Source organism: Erpetoichthys calabaricus, chromosome 16 (genome assembly GCF_900747795.2).
Source record: "Erpetoichthys calabaricus chromosome 16, fErpCal1.3, whole genome shotgun sequence".
Classification (NCBI taxonomy): Eukaryota; Metazoa; Chordata; class Cladistia; order Polypteriformes; family Polypteridae; genus Erpetoichthys; species Erpetoichthys calabaricus.
The window spans coordinates 83,423,069-83,436,958 of record NC_041409.2 but is presented as its reverse complement, the minus strand read 5'-3'; the positions used below and the strand labels follow the sequence as shown (position 1 = coordinate 83,436,958).

At 35.7% G+C, this 13,890-nt stretch overlaps 1 protein-coding gene across 2 annotated transcripts in view; it reads right to left on the bottom strand.

Moving 5' to 3' along the window:
* The window catches only part of slc24a4b (solute carrier family 24 member 4b), a 65,888-nt gene that overhangs the window by 3,964 nt on the left and 48,034 nt on the right, over positions 1–13,890 (bottom strand). The window contains exons 10-14 of one of the 2 annotated variants that reach the window (XM_028821694.2): positions 13,332–13,477; positions 9,903–10,072; positions 9,644–9,788; positions 9,142–9,308; positions 5,795–5,909 (exon numbers count right to left, since the gene is read on the bottom strand). In XM_028821694.2, coding sequence (XP_028677527.1) covers positions 5,795–5,909; positions 9,142–9,308; positions 9,644–9,788; positions 9,903–10,072; positions 13,332–13,477 — 743 coding nt within the window. The remainder of the gene's footprint in view (positions 1–5,794; positions 5,910–9,141; positions 9,309–9,643; positions 9,789–9,902; positions 10,073–13,331; positions 13,478–13,890) is intronic. The other variant, XM_028821695.2, reaches the window with a different exon arrangement.

Below are 13,890 nucleotides of genomic sequence, written 5' to 3'. Positions count from 1 at the left end.
TTTTTGTAAGGATTTAATCTGGAGTTCTAGTACATTGCTTTTTGAAACTGCAGCCATATATTGGTTTATGTGATGTCTTGCTCTTTCACATACTGTACAGCCACATTTTCTATCAAGCCACATGAACAAAACTTCAGTATAAAAATGCAGAAACCTGCGATTTTATCATCATCTCTGTGAATAGCAAGTATAGGATACAAGGAGTATGGGCCATTTTCCACCTGCTCGGTTTACATCCATCACAAAATTAATTTTGGTGAATCCAAAATTCACATGAACCAATGCTGGTTAACATTGTTTTGTTCACATTGTGCAAAAAAAAATCCATATAAAAAGTTTGGGCCCATCCAAGGAGAACTGGAAATGTATTAGTCTAAACCATGCAAGTGTGTCTCCTTATTGCGAGTAACTGCATGTACGATAATCTCAGAGTTCACTTACCACGATTATAAATCCTCACAGGCAGTTCCATTTGTTTGGAAACAGTACCTGATTAGCAGTCTCTTCAAAATACACATGCATGTCCTGCTTGTTGTGACACTTCTCTGACAAACAGGAATTAAAAATAAGAAGCAATACTGAAACTGGTAAAATATGGACATTTTGCTTCACTCTTTAAAAATGTACCTGCATTTTTGGCATTAGGAAACAATAGTTGAAGTAGTACTAGTAATAATAGCATCTACTCCTTGCTCCCTGTTACACTCGTTCGGTTATTCTCCCAGGTCCTAAAGCCGTTAGGGTTTTCTCTAGACTTTTTCCAATTTTTTGTGATATTATCAACAATAAAATAAATTTAAAATAAGTAAAAATTAATGATTCTTTAAAATAGTTGTTAAACACTCGAACATGACTTGTATGTATAATGCAAATCAGGTATTTTCAGGGCATACAAAGTTTCAGCAGATGCACTTTTTTATGGATGTATTACGGTATGAGGTAATTGTAATTACCTCCGGCAACTTTAAAAGAGTTAAAGATGATGCAGATTCAAATTTTTCTTCAAGCCATCTTTTTATTTTAATGTTTGCGAGAATGGTTATTGCAACTTCATTCAATACCCTTCATATGTAATATTTTCCTGTGTAATTCACATTTTGCGTGTATTTCGTCTTCATCTTTTTCGAGTCATTGCTTGTATTTTTTATGTAACCCAAGATTACCGAAATCACTGCTGATGGACCAACTGGCAGAGTAGGACTGGGAGTGTACATTTAAAATTTCCCTCAAAGTAGATGTTCTTGGGATGTGTAATCTTCTACCAATATGAAGCATCACTAGGACTTTATCCAGCTACACTAGGAGGATGCTCCTTCAACTCAGTTTTCAACTGTTTAAGTCCTTCTTTATTTAATTCTGTATAAATGAAGACACTGCAGGTATTCACATCCATAATACTGCAAATAGGAGACATGACCAGTAGTCAGCCTTGTGCCGGCAGAAGCACAAGCCTGTGGCCTTCTCCACGTTTTCAACACCTCCCATTGTCACACTGTAATCAAGGACAAGATGTAGCTTCCTATCTTCTATAAAGCTCAGGGTATCAACATTGTGCTGTGTGCTCATCAGTAGCCCATTTTTGTGTTTCTTGGGGCAATAGTTTCTGCTAGTGAAGGAAAACGTCAAAGAAGTTACTTTCTTGTCCTTTATTTTCAGAAGTGCTCTGGGAAACCCGGCTTGTTGTTGCTTATAGTCCTATCAGTTTTTCACCCAATGTGCACACGGTGAAAACTAATGGTATAACTCTATAATCCCAGTGTCAAATCTAACACTACCCATATACCCTAGCTCTTTTAAATTGCTGCCCCAGCATGTTCCCCTGTAGACACTTGCACATTCTGACGTATAGCTGAACTGTATACATTTTTATGCCATTCTTTGCTAGTTTGTTTGGCATGTACTGCCTGAAAGGACAACGCCCACAGAATGGAACCAATCATTCATCCACAACCACATAAAGAACGGGCGACTGTTCAACCTATTTTTCCCCACACATCCTTTCACTGCAGCAAGGCTGCCATTTTTTCTAACCATTGTTTTTTTTTTTGTTAATGTATACAATTTTGTAAACATTCACATTGTAGCTATAAATATGACCATGCCAGTGTTTGCATTCCACGGTCTTGCTGCAGGTTTCTCATTTGATTTATGTACCCCAGCCAAAACCAGCAACCCAATGTAAGCTCTTTCTCCCATTACCATTATATGCTTACTCTCTCCTCTAAGTTGGTCATCTCAAGGATGATCTTCTGTTCTGATGATGTATTCAGTTGTCCATATCTGATGTCTCGGATTAGAGACATTTTACCTGGCAGGGCCTGTATCCATTTTTAATCACATTTCCTACACTAAGCCTACATTGATATTTATAAGGTGTGATGGAACAAAATATTCCCCCTTTCCAGGGCATGAAACATTTCTTAGTGGCTGAGAGATTGGAAGAGCTTCATTTTCAAGGTACACATTGTCACCGGAGGAGGTGCATAATCCAGATCTAACTAAATTTTGATTTCAGCTTCTGAAAAACTTTTTCCTCTACATCACATTTACTGTCAAAAAGCTGTAATAGAACATCAGAGACAGTGTCTCAAATGCTCACTTTGAATGTCTTCAGCTTAACAAATCCATAAAAAAAAAAATGTATTAGCTGCTATACAGGTTTCCCTCTTCCTCAACTTGAAGGAATCATTACATTTCTCATGTGAAAGGTTAGAGTGGTTACAACATTAGGATGTGCCAGGTCTGCTTCTCTCAAAAGATGCAAGAACATTTTGATTTGGAAGCACAAGGGTATGGGGAAATAGTTTTAAAGGCTGAAACTAGTCAAGTCAAGTTGGGAAGCATGTATTGGTACAGTGCATTGCCGCACCCACTACACAACGAAAAAACTGTGGATCACGGTTGGCAACCCACCAGGCAGACCCCACCCTCCGGAAATGACGCTCTTACGTGGGTGACCCCTTGGCCTGGTCCAGCCACTTGAGTCCCCAACAATGAGGATCTTACGAGCTGGATCACCCTCGGGGAAATGCACCACATTGCCGTAGTGCCGTAACCGATGCTCTCTCACAATGCAGGTAATGTGCCTCAATCGGGACTCCATGAGCAACCGGTCATTCGACACAAAGTCAAACCAACGTTACCCAAGGATTTTCCGGAGAGACATAGTACCAAAGGAGTCCAGTCTTCGTCTCAGGTCGCTGGATAGTGTCCATAACTATAACTAGGATAACTAGAACTACTCAAAAAAGGAGATTAAGTAGTGTTGATGGTCTTAACCCGAGCTCAATCTTTAAGCATTAACATAACATTTAAAGAAATCATTGGATTTCCAATATTCTAATACACTTTAGCTGATTAAGCTTACATTTCAGTATTCTTTAAATTTTAATACTATATTTGAAGTGCTAAAAGAAGAATGGGAACTGTAATCTAATTAACCAGTGCCAAAATAGCAACTCTTTCATTTTGGTGACCTGTTAAACATTACAAAGGGGTCAGACTCTGTACTAGATTGGCCGCTTTATTAAATAAACCTATGACCACTAATCGACTAACCTTAAAAAAAAGTAATAAACATTAATTACTTTGAAGGTGCCTTGAATGTTGATTATTACCTCCATTCCTTTTATTGAAAATCAAAATGTGGTCATCCTACTGTATAAACATGCTTTACATACACACACACAAACATACATTCACACAATGTAATATCCTTATAAGCACTGCATCAAGAAATACAAAAATATGAACGCTAATAGGCAACAAACACAATTGCTTTATTTTTGAGCTCAGTATTTACTGGCAATGTGGGTACCTCCCAACTGACTTTTGAAAACACTATAATAAAAGAAGTATCCGAAAAACATCCATGATTTAGCAAGCTTTGAAATGTTTGTCAGAGGAGCTAAACATATATTTCCAACTGCACGGTTTAAGGTCTTTGAACTAAAATAAGATGTAGAAGTTTCTAATACAATTTGAGCGACAAGCCTACGAGCACAAGTGTCTATGGGCAAGAGTCTGGAAACCCAGCTAGAGAAACCTTTTAAAATTTCATATTTTCCTGAGGAAAGTTCTGTTGAATTTGCAAATGCTTTCACATGTTAGCTATTACAATAGATTTTATATTTTTAAATATTACTTAATATTTACTATTATGAATGAAATGTATATTGACAGTTTTGAATTTCAGATTCAATATATTATATGAAAGATTTTATGCAAACTAAAAAATGGCAAACTGCTCTTAATCAAAAATTTGACTTATAGTATAAAAAGTACAATCACCGACTTTGTTTATGCAATCTTTGTTATGTAAAGAAAACAATTTTTTCCCCAAAGAAGTTCAGTATATCTGTTACATTTCTAAACACTTTAATCTATACCTGTTGTAGAGTACAGCCGGGGCAGTTGCCTGGCTGAAACGCCTCTGTACTGGAAGGACCCAGGGAGAAAAGTTTAACCAAGACATTACCTCCCACAGAACACTAGAGGGCAGCCCTCCCTGGCTTGCAGCGGGGCCTTGGGTTTGAAGCATGGAAGCTCAACCCTGCTGGTGCCCTGGACGATTGCTGTACCGTTGGTTGCAGCACTTCCGCAACACCCGGAGCACTTCTGGGTGCCTTAATAAAATGAGCCAGCAACCACTCCTCGGGGTGCCAGAGTCGGTGGAAGAGAACAAATCTTGCTGGAGGAGTGGAGGCAAAGAAAGAAAACGAGAGGAAGAAAAAGAAGGAGAACTGTTTTTGGTGTACTGTGCGTATGCCTGAACTGTGCTGTACAGGTGGGAAACGGAGAATGACGTTTCCCACGTAGAAAAGAGGAGGGGAAAAAAAAAAAAAAAAGTGTTTCCACTTGTGTCACATATGTCTGTGTCAGGGTTGGGGTGGCTGGTGTGCCCCCTGGTAGTTCACAGTGTATACTATAAAAATCGCACATAAGTGATAAAAATTTCAAAGCCTAGCAATTTTTTTTTTCTTAATGAAATTCCCACTTACCAACCAATGTTCCCTCTAAGGAGTAGCATATAGTGAGCAAAAAACATTGTTTATGAGCGACATTTTGTTTAAGCCAAAAATTTAGTGAGTGAGCGATTGTGCGATAAGTACGAGCGACGCCGTCGGAATGAACGATCGTGCGGGAAGTATGAGCGACGCTCTGAATTCGTGTGAGCGATCGCTCACGCGCTCAGCTTAGAGGGAACATTGTTACCAACATGCAAGTACCACAACACTCCCTTGCATCTCCCATTTTTCCTCTTACATCTGGCTTCTATTCCTCCTACAAAGGCGGCTTTATATCTACTCACTTACATCCCCAGTATTATTTCTGGGGTCATATGCAACCCTACTACTGCAAATAAGGCAACAAGGTTGAACTCTGTCAAGGAGACCCCAATGTCCCTTTGTCTCCTTTCCTAGGGCCTTACTGGGTCCTATACTATGTCAACTTTTTCTGCCTTCTGATCCTTTGTAATGGGCGATCCAGTTTACTATATATATATATATATATATATATATATATATATAACACACTAATATTATTTGGTAAAGAAAGCATATGTTGACAAAGTGCATGAGCAAGTATCAAGTATGTCACTTCCTATAAACAGGAAGTTAATCTTAAAATTCTAAATATTAAATATCAAATAAATGCTAAATAAACAAAACATTAATTGCAGAATAAGAGAGATGTTAAGGATATGGAAGGAGAAGTAATTTAACACAGGAAAAAAAAGGCCTTAACTTATTGTAAAAATCCTGGCAGTTAAGTGGGAAATGTACAGATGTACCTTGTCTGGCAACAATTAAACTGGCCATGCAGTCTGGTACACTGGTTCCCGCAGCAAGGAATGTGATGCCCATTATTACATCGGGAACTCCTATTGTATATCCTGTAACTGTAACCTGCAGCGAGTTAAGCAAAAAGACATTAAAGTAAACACTCTTCAGAAAATTCTGCAGTCTGGAGGAAAAAAATTACATGAATATAAAAAGACTCAATATTTACTGCACCTTACTTGCCTTCATGTTTAATTAATGTAACAGATCTCTAAAACTTTCAACCACATTTGGCAGCTAAAAATTATACAGACTTCATCTGCAACTATGATTTAATTCCTCGTATGAACTGTAGTCAATCAATCATCTTTGTCACCAAAGCAATTTGTAAATGGGTACACTCTCTTGCAAGAGAAGTTGTCTTCACGTCTTTGTGAAAGTATTTTTATGTAAATATTACAGGTTACTTTGATGATGCCCTAGGAGAGATATAAAACTGCAACATCCTTGCACTTTGGAGCAATACAAATTGACTCATGTAAGGATTTCTAGAGATTGAAGGCTAGTAAAACATAGAACTATTGCAATATAGCAACACAAAATTAAAAACACAGTATTATATATAATTATACACACACATAATATACACAGAGGCAAAGTATTTCTGATTTAATCACCTGTACTAAAGATCATGCAACAAAATGTAAGCAGACTGCATAAGGATACAGTATTTTAACTGAAATAAGCAGTTGACTGGGAGTATATTTAGAATCTCATCCTTCACTTCTCATTTAGATTTTATACAGTGCTAGAGAAAAAATACTTGCTATCTTACTGCTTGCTTCATTCATTGTGAACTTTGTCAAATGTTTTACAGAAACTAATCCCAGAGACATAAAATGTTATATCCCTTTCATTTGTTTAGTGGACAAGATAATAGAAACATTCCCTCATCAAGCATAATATTCAGCAAGAAAATTGTCTAAACAAAACAGGCTGCAGGTCTACATTTTAATGGTTGAAGAAATTTTAGAGTTTTTAAATCACCTACTTTACATACCCATGACATTTTGTGACAGGGCATGGAATGACTAGTTCATGCTATCTCCTAACTTGATTCAGGTATCCAATGAACACAGCAATGAAATTCATCTTCAGTGCTTAGAGAGACACAAAAATAAACTTAAGGAAACATATTTGCAATCTTTGCTGAATACAGTAGAACCAGCTATCAGTTCCAAAAGTGCTATTATTTTTACATGCAGCAACAGGTATTGTGGATTTTTTTAATAAATAGTAAATTAAATAACTATTAAACATTTACATGAACTGCTGACTTCTTGTAGGAACCAGAGCATTCCATGAGTTAATTTGAAAATGTTAAATTTGTGTTAAACACGTGATGAGGGAATAGAATACATATACAGCAAGTTTTGTGATTAAGAGCATACTTCTCAAATTAAACTATAAAATTACACTTTTCTGAAACTACAGTATATACAGTTTATTCAGTGTTCCCCTTTTAGACAAGCACATAAATTAAAAATTTACAAAACCACCTACGTGGGATTTTTAATAAAGTAATTGTCTTTCCAATTCTTGTTTGTATTATTTCTTGGAGTTCTGATGCCAGTTTTTTTCTAGTACAGCTGATTGAGTAGATTAAATATTGCTGAAATATCTTCCTCTTATTTTGTTTTAAATGGCCAAATGAAGAGACAAGCATCCCACAAAGATGCAATTTTCTTGTACTAGAAACCACAACATTCTAATTTTGAATTGTGTTGTTATCATATGAAAATCTATTTTCATATAAAGATAGAGGAACCCAAATGAATATTTATAAAAATACAAACCTGTTCTGCCTTATTAATGTAGCAGATATAACTGGCTATTCTCAGAAAAAAAATTAATTTGTCACCTGTATTACTGTACGTCTTTGAATATTAGTCTTTAAACTTGTCCTAACAAATGTCCGTTTGGAAATACTGAAATAATCAGTATGGTCATTGGTACCTGTCATGGCGGTAATTCCCAAACCAGTGGAGCATGTCAGTGGCAAAGGCAGCCATCAGACAGGAAGGAGGAGTCCTTTTGAGCTTGATTAGAAAGGTATGAACAGGTCAAGCAGAGCGTGGCAATGGCGGAAGTAGAAGCAAAATCTCTGGTATCGGAAGAGATTTGTAAAGCCAAGGAAAATGAATTTCAGTCGGCCTTGAAGTAATTCTAGCAAACTGATAGGCAACAGAGTAAGGTGAACTAGTGCTTGTCCATGTGGTTTATAGTAGGGATGAAGTGCCGAAGACCTCACCTGGGAAGGAACACTTAGTGGACCACCTAAATCCTACCGACATGCCTTCCTTTGAAGAAGCAGGGTCCGGGGACTCAGAGGTGGACTCAGCCATCATTAAAAGTGAAGTTACTGAGGTAACGGACTTCCTCCCTCCCCCCCCCCCCCCCCCCCATATTTAAGTCCAGTGTACAACCTGTTAGTCAGTTCAGTTGTGAACTCCGCTTGTGTTAACAGTTTTTTTTTTTTTTTACTTTTGCTGATTTTTCAGCAAAACCTTTTTCTGTCTACTGCCTAATTTTTAACCCAACAGGCAATTTGCTTAGATTGCTGCCCCCGACCCAATATAAGCAGAAAATGAGTGGATGGATGAAATAATCAGTACTAATACCAAATTATTTTCAATAATGTTTAATTGCTTTTACCTAACTTTGAATATGCCCATCTTACTCAAAGTTTACAATAGGCAGAGCAGTCTTTCTGAATGTAGTTGCAAAATTAAAATTTTTAATAACTGGAGTTATTACTAGCAGATACACATAAAATGTTCTCTCAGTCGAAACTGTTTTCACTGAAAGTCTAAAAATTTAGGTTAAGGCAGCAATTACTTTTCAAGCCACTGTATGTTTGTTTTTAGTAAAGGGTATATTGACCAATTTAGATTTTTGGTCATCAGCGTTACATAAGCCTACCAAATTCAACATTTTTGGCAATTAAAAGCTCTGTTGCAGTAGAAAACAATTTTCTTGTGAAATACTAAGTTAGGAAAGTGTTGTGTATATTTAATTTTTTTTTTGGGAAATAAAAGTGAACGATCTGAATATTGATAAAATACTGGAAAACCTTTACCCAAAAAGCTACTTTTACCAAATTGTTATATGTTGAGTGTGTAATACAGTTCTTGTTGTATGGTATGAGTATGGTATAGTTACAGGTTATTGGATTCATTTCAGCTATTCATAAAATGTTTAAAATGTAACATATAAATGTAATTTGATGTATATGCCATGAAACTAAAATACATTTACTGTACAGCAAAAGATTTTGAAATATGATTTAGTGCCTCACCATCCAAACCATGAAGTACGAGAAGACTGCAATCCACACAGTGGAGAAAATAAATGTAAACAGGAAGAAGTTCTCCCATCTGGTCTTATTGCAGTTGGGAACAGTGAAGTAGAGCAGAAAAAGCACAGGCCAAGACAAGAGCCACTTCAGAATATTCATGACACCATCTGAAAACAAGAGACAAAAATATTGGAAGAACATATACAGCCCTAGGAATTGGCCAGCACTGGAAATTTCACAAAGCAAGATGAAGCACAGATTTGCATCAATATTACTACATAACAAATTGGATCTGCAAAGGTAATGAAGATGTATGTGACAAAACAATCATAATATAAAATAAGTTCAGAAAAGTGAAGATAAAAAAATATCTTTACAAATGGTATGCAGCTAATCTGAGGGACATTTAAAAAAAAAAAAAAAAAAAAAAAAAGTTATCTAGCATCAGCAGAATTTATCTGACAATCAATGTCATGTGTCTAAGAAACTTAATTTAAATCACCTGGGGGTGCAAATGGAGAGGACAGGTCAGCTTCACTCTCATCACCTTGCTTGTTTGCTGGAATGTTGCCATTTTCCACATCATTTTGCCTCTTGACAGACTGATCTTTTTGAACTCCGTTAACTGTCCGGATAAGCCTCTGCCGCTGCTCTCAAAAGAAAATATAATGGAGACTGTTGAGACGCCTGTAAATGGCAATTTAAAAAAAGTTTGCTTTTTTTTTTTATTTTTAATCAAACAATTGGTCCAGCCCACACACCTCATTGATAATTAACCTGCTTGCCATCCGAAGTCTGGTCTTGGGTCCAAAGTGCTTGGTGATCATGATTCTGAGGCCTGCTTCAGGAAACCTGAATTTGGGAGGGCTTGAGCATATGATTTCATCTACCATCATCACAGAGTTCTTGCTGTATGTCTTTGAAATTTTCACTATTGATTACAAAGCCAGAATTAGACAGCAGAACAAAAAAAGCAAAATGTCAAAGCCAAGAAGAGGGTATTACAACACAGAAAGCATTTGGCGAGAGAAAAAAAAAAAAAAAAAATCTACAAAAAATAATGTGCGATGGTTCAAGATATATTGTAAGAGTTACATTCTGAAACACCAGCATCCACTCTTGAAGGTATTTATTCAAAAATATAAAACAGATGAATTCTAGTATTTAACGAAAATCTTTACTAAAAAGCAAAAAAGGGAAAAAAACTCGAGATTTCTGTTGTCTTACAGATTGTAAAAAAAAAAAAAAAATAAAAATATTTTTAATGAATTGTTTAAAAGCAAACATTAGCTTGGTAGCTACAGAAACTTGCACAATAGGTCTCAAAATGCTTGTTGGACTTGGTCCTTTAACTGGTTAGCTGAGCGTCCATCTTTGGCCAGAACTTTTCTTTAACCCTGGAAAAAAAATCAGATTTTTCCCTACAATGACTGACCTCAGCAACCTCCCAAACACCAGTTTCCACGTTAATAAAATGGGGAAATTCTGCCCTCTGTTAGTAAATATTTGACACTGCACATTATTTTCTCTTTTATAGTTGATACTTTCATAGTATATAAACTTATCATAATACATAATCTACTATATAATTAAAGCGATCTTGCTTAAGCCAGTTTAATTGTCACAAGGACACAAGCAATTGGCCCTAATTTATCACTCAGTAGTAAAACAGTCAACACCAAAGAAAAACAGTGAGAACATACCAAATGAGGATTTAAAAAAACCAAAACACCCTCTAGGAGTAAAATAGGAAAATAATTTACAAGATTAGAACGCCACTGCATGTGTCAGAATTCCCGTAGGGCTAACCAGGCAGATGCTACTTTATCTTCAGCAAAAAAAACTAAATGTTGAACATTGTTTATTGACATGTTCTTAAATTATTTAGGAATTTTGCCCTTCATGTGCTTTCACTTAAAGCTACAAAATATATATTAGTATGTATGCATCTTTCATAAGACTAGTTAACCAGTTTGACACTATGCTGAAGTGCACGCTGTAGATTCTTATAGGTCTTAAAATTTGTACAGAATGTGTGTTTTCATCCACCTATATTTTGTAAGCATAGACAACAGCTTCTCCCAATAAAAAGATACAGAAAATCTGTCAGGTATGAAAGTGTATATTGTCAGTGATGACTTAGTAATTGGCTGGTGCCAGATACTGCAGGGATAGAATTGTGAGATTGTGCTGCAGCCCAGGACAGATTAAGCAAATGTAGATGACGGATGGATGTACATTTTTCTCATTATATGTAGTCAGTTTTAATTCAGTATTAATACAAGAGACATGCACTAGCATCTACCAGGATAAAGAAACATATACATGCACAAACACATTGATCAAACTCATAATAGTTGAATCTGCAACATCTGAACTTTCACAGCAGTTAACAGAAATTCACAGATTTATTAAAAGGCAAGCAAAAGTTTTAGTAAGGCTAAACAGACAGGCATTAATGCAGGGCAAGCAGAAAAATTAATTGAAAGCATATGGCATTTTAACTGAAAATATAAATAATTGTAGATATAGCTTTAAATTATGCCCTCTGGGCCGCAACATGGCTAAGCAAAGCTAAGCAAAGGTGGTTCTCTCAATTAAGGAACCAGAAACAACTTACAGGGATAAAGGGCATTCATTCAAGACAAGACAATTGTTTTACCTAGGAGGAGTTTCACAGAAATAAAAAGGAATAAAACAATTTAAACATTTCTGTTCCAAAACACACACCACAGCCTTTTTGTTGGATGTTATTTAAAAATTTAATGTCACAAGTTAGGAAAATAAATTACTTAAAGCTTTAAAGGTTAGAGGAACAGATGAAACCAAGGTCTTTAACTTTATACCAAAACAGACAAATAATCTGCCACTCTCTCAGATTTTTTTTTTTTTTTTAAACAAATCAATACAAAATAGAATACTTTCATTGTTTGACTAGTTTGTGAGATGAACTGTATAAAAAGCCAAATATTTTTCTATAGTTATATTTACATTCCTGTCTAGGACTAAATCCATCCATCCATTATCCAACCCGCTATATCCTATCTACAGGGTCACGGGTGTCTGCTGGAGCCAATCCCAGCCAACACAGGGCTCCAGCCCACCGCAGAGGACTAAATCCACTATTACAAAATTAAATGGATTTTCACAACAGATTACTTGATTCTATTTAATGATAGTTTGCATTACATTTGCCTTTCTGTTCTGAGAGCAAAAAATACCATTTGAAGGTGTGAATGTTGTATTCATTATCTGATAATCTGCCAAACTATTTTGGACCTGACAAAACCAAACACTAACAGTCAGATTTCATAAGAGACATTATTTTGCAAAGGATTTAGTGTCTTTTACATTTTTAACACTTATTTATCAGGGCACAACTGTCTATATAAACTGTACAAAATGTGGCTTGCAAAAGCACTGGAAAAAGCTGTGCACTTTATAAATAAAAAAACACAGTTTGAAAATCACTTTGCCCTGTTTATACAATTTAACTGATCAAAATTATATACTATAATACAATGAAATTTGATGCTACTGAAAGCTCACCACCACACAGTTCTTTTATAAACAGGAATTAATAAATGATCAGCATGTTTATGGAAATGGTTCCCCTACAAAAAGAAAAGCTATTGGGTTATGTGGTTAGGTACACTAGAAGGAAAGATTGCAGCCACTGCAAATCTTCAGAATTTAGATCAGATTCTCCTGTCCACTTATTAGAATCCCATTGCTTCCTCCCTGATCTACAAGATATTGCAAAGTTAACTGAATTTAATTTTAATGGCTATGGAAATGTTCAGGTGACTCCAAACTCAACTCCTCAAAAAGTACTGTGTTACAGTTTGGCTTGATTTGTTTATGTATTGCTGACAAAGCAGAAAGTCAACACAAAATGAATAAATGTAATGCAATACTAATTAATATTCCATTATTAGGCCTTCTTTAAGTACACCACGTTGCTACATTCACTTTACAAGTTTTGCTATTAGATATGTTCTGACTGAACTTTACAACAATGTACAAAACACATAAAAAACACTACTAAGTTTATCCATCCAAAACATGTGCCTGACAAAAAAAATTTAAAAAGCACAGACTTCCTCTGCCATAACTGTATAATGCAAACCTGAAAAACAATAAATTGCCCTTCACATAATAGAAAAAACTGCCTGTCTGATTACCCTTACCTCCAATCAACAATGGTACTGATGGGTCATCCCACAAAATGTCAAAACAAGCATTACCATCCTCCATTTCGCAGCTCATTGCAGTGTCATTGCCAGAGTTCTTCCCCACCTTGCTTGTGAAAAAGGTCTGTAGGCTTGAATTAAATCTAATAATGATGAAAGAAGATAGTCTGAAAAGTAACATTTACAAATACATATACACACATGCACCTCTTACAAATTTATCAAATGTAATATTTAAATCAATTGCTTCAACGACATCTGGCCTTTAACACACTATAATACAAAGCAATTGGGGGGGGGGGGTAAAGAAAAATCAGATCATGTTAATGAAAATATACATTAGTAAGCCTTTCCTTAATTAGTGCTTCAAAAATTTAATTTAAAGCACTATTATATTAGACAAGACCTGTACCTTCCGGTTTTTTCCCCTCAATGAAATAACGTTAAGGCATTCTTTCAAGTTGAAATTACAGGTGATGGGCTATGACTAAAGACTCATTCAAGCATAAGAATACAAATAAATACAAAAGGAAAAATAAATAGTTATTTCAAATAC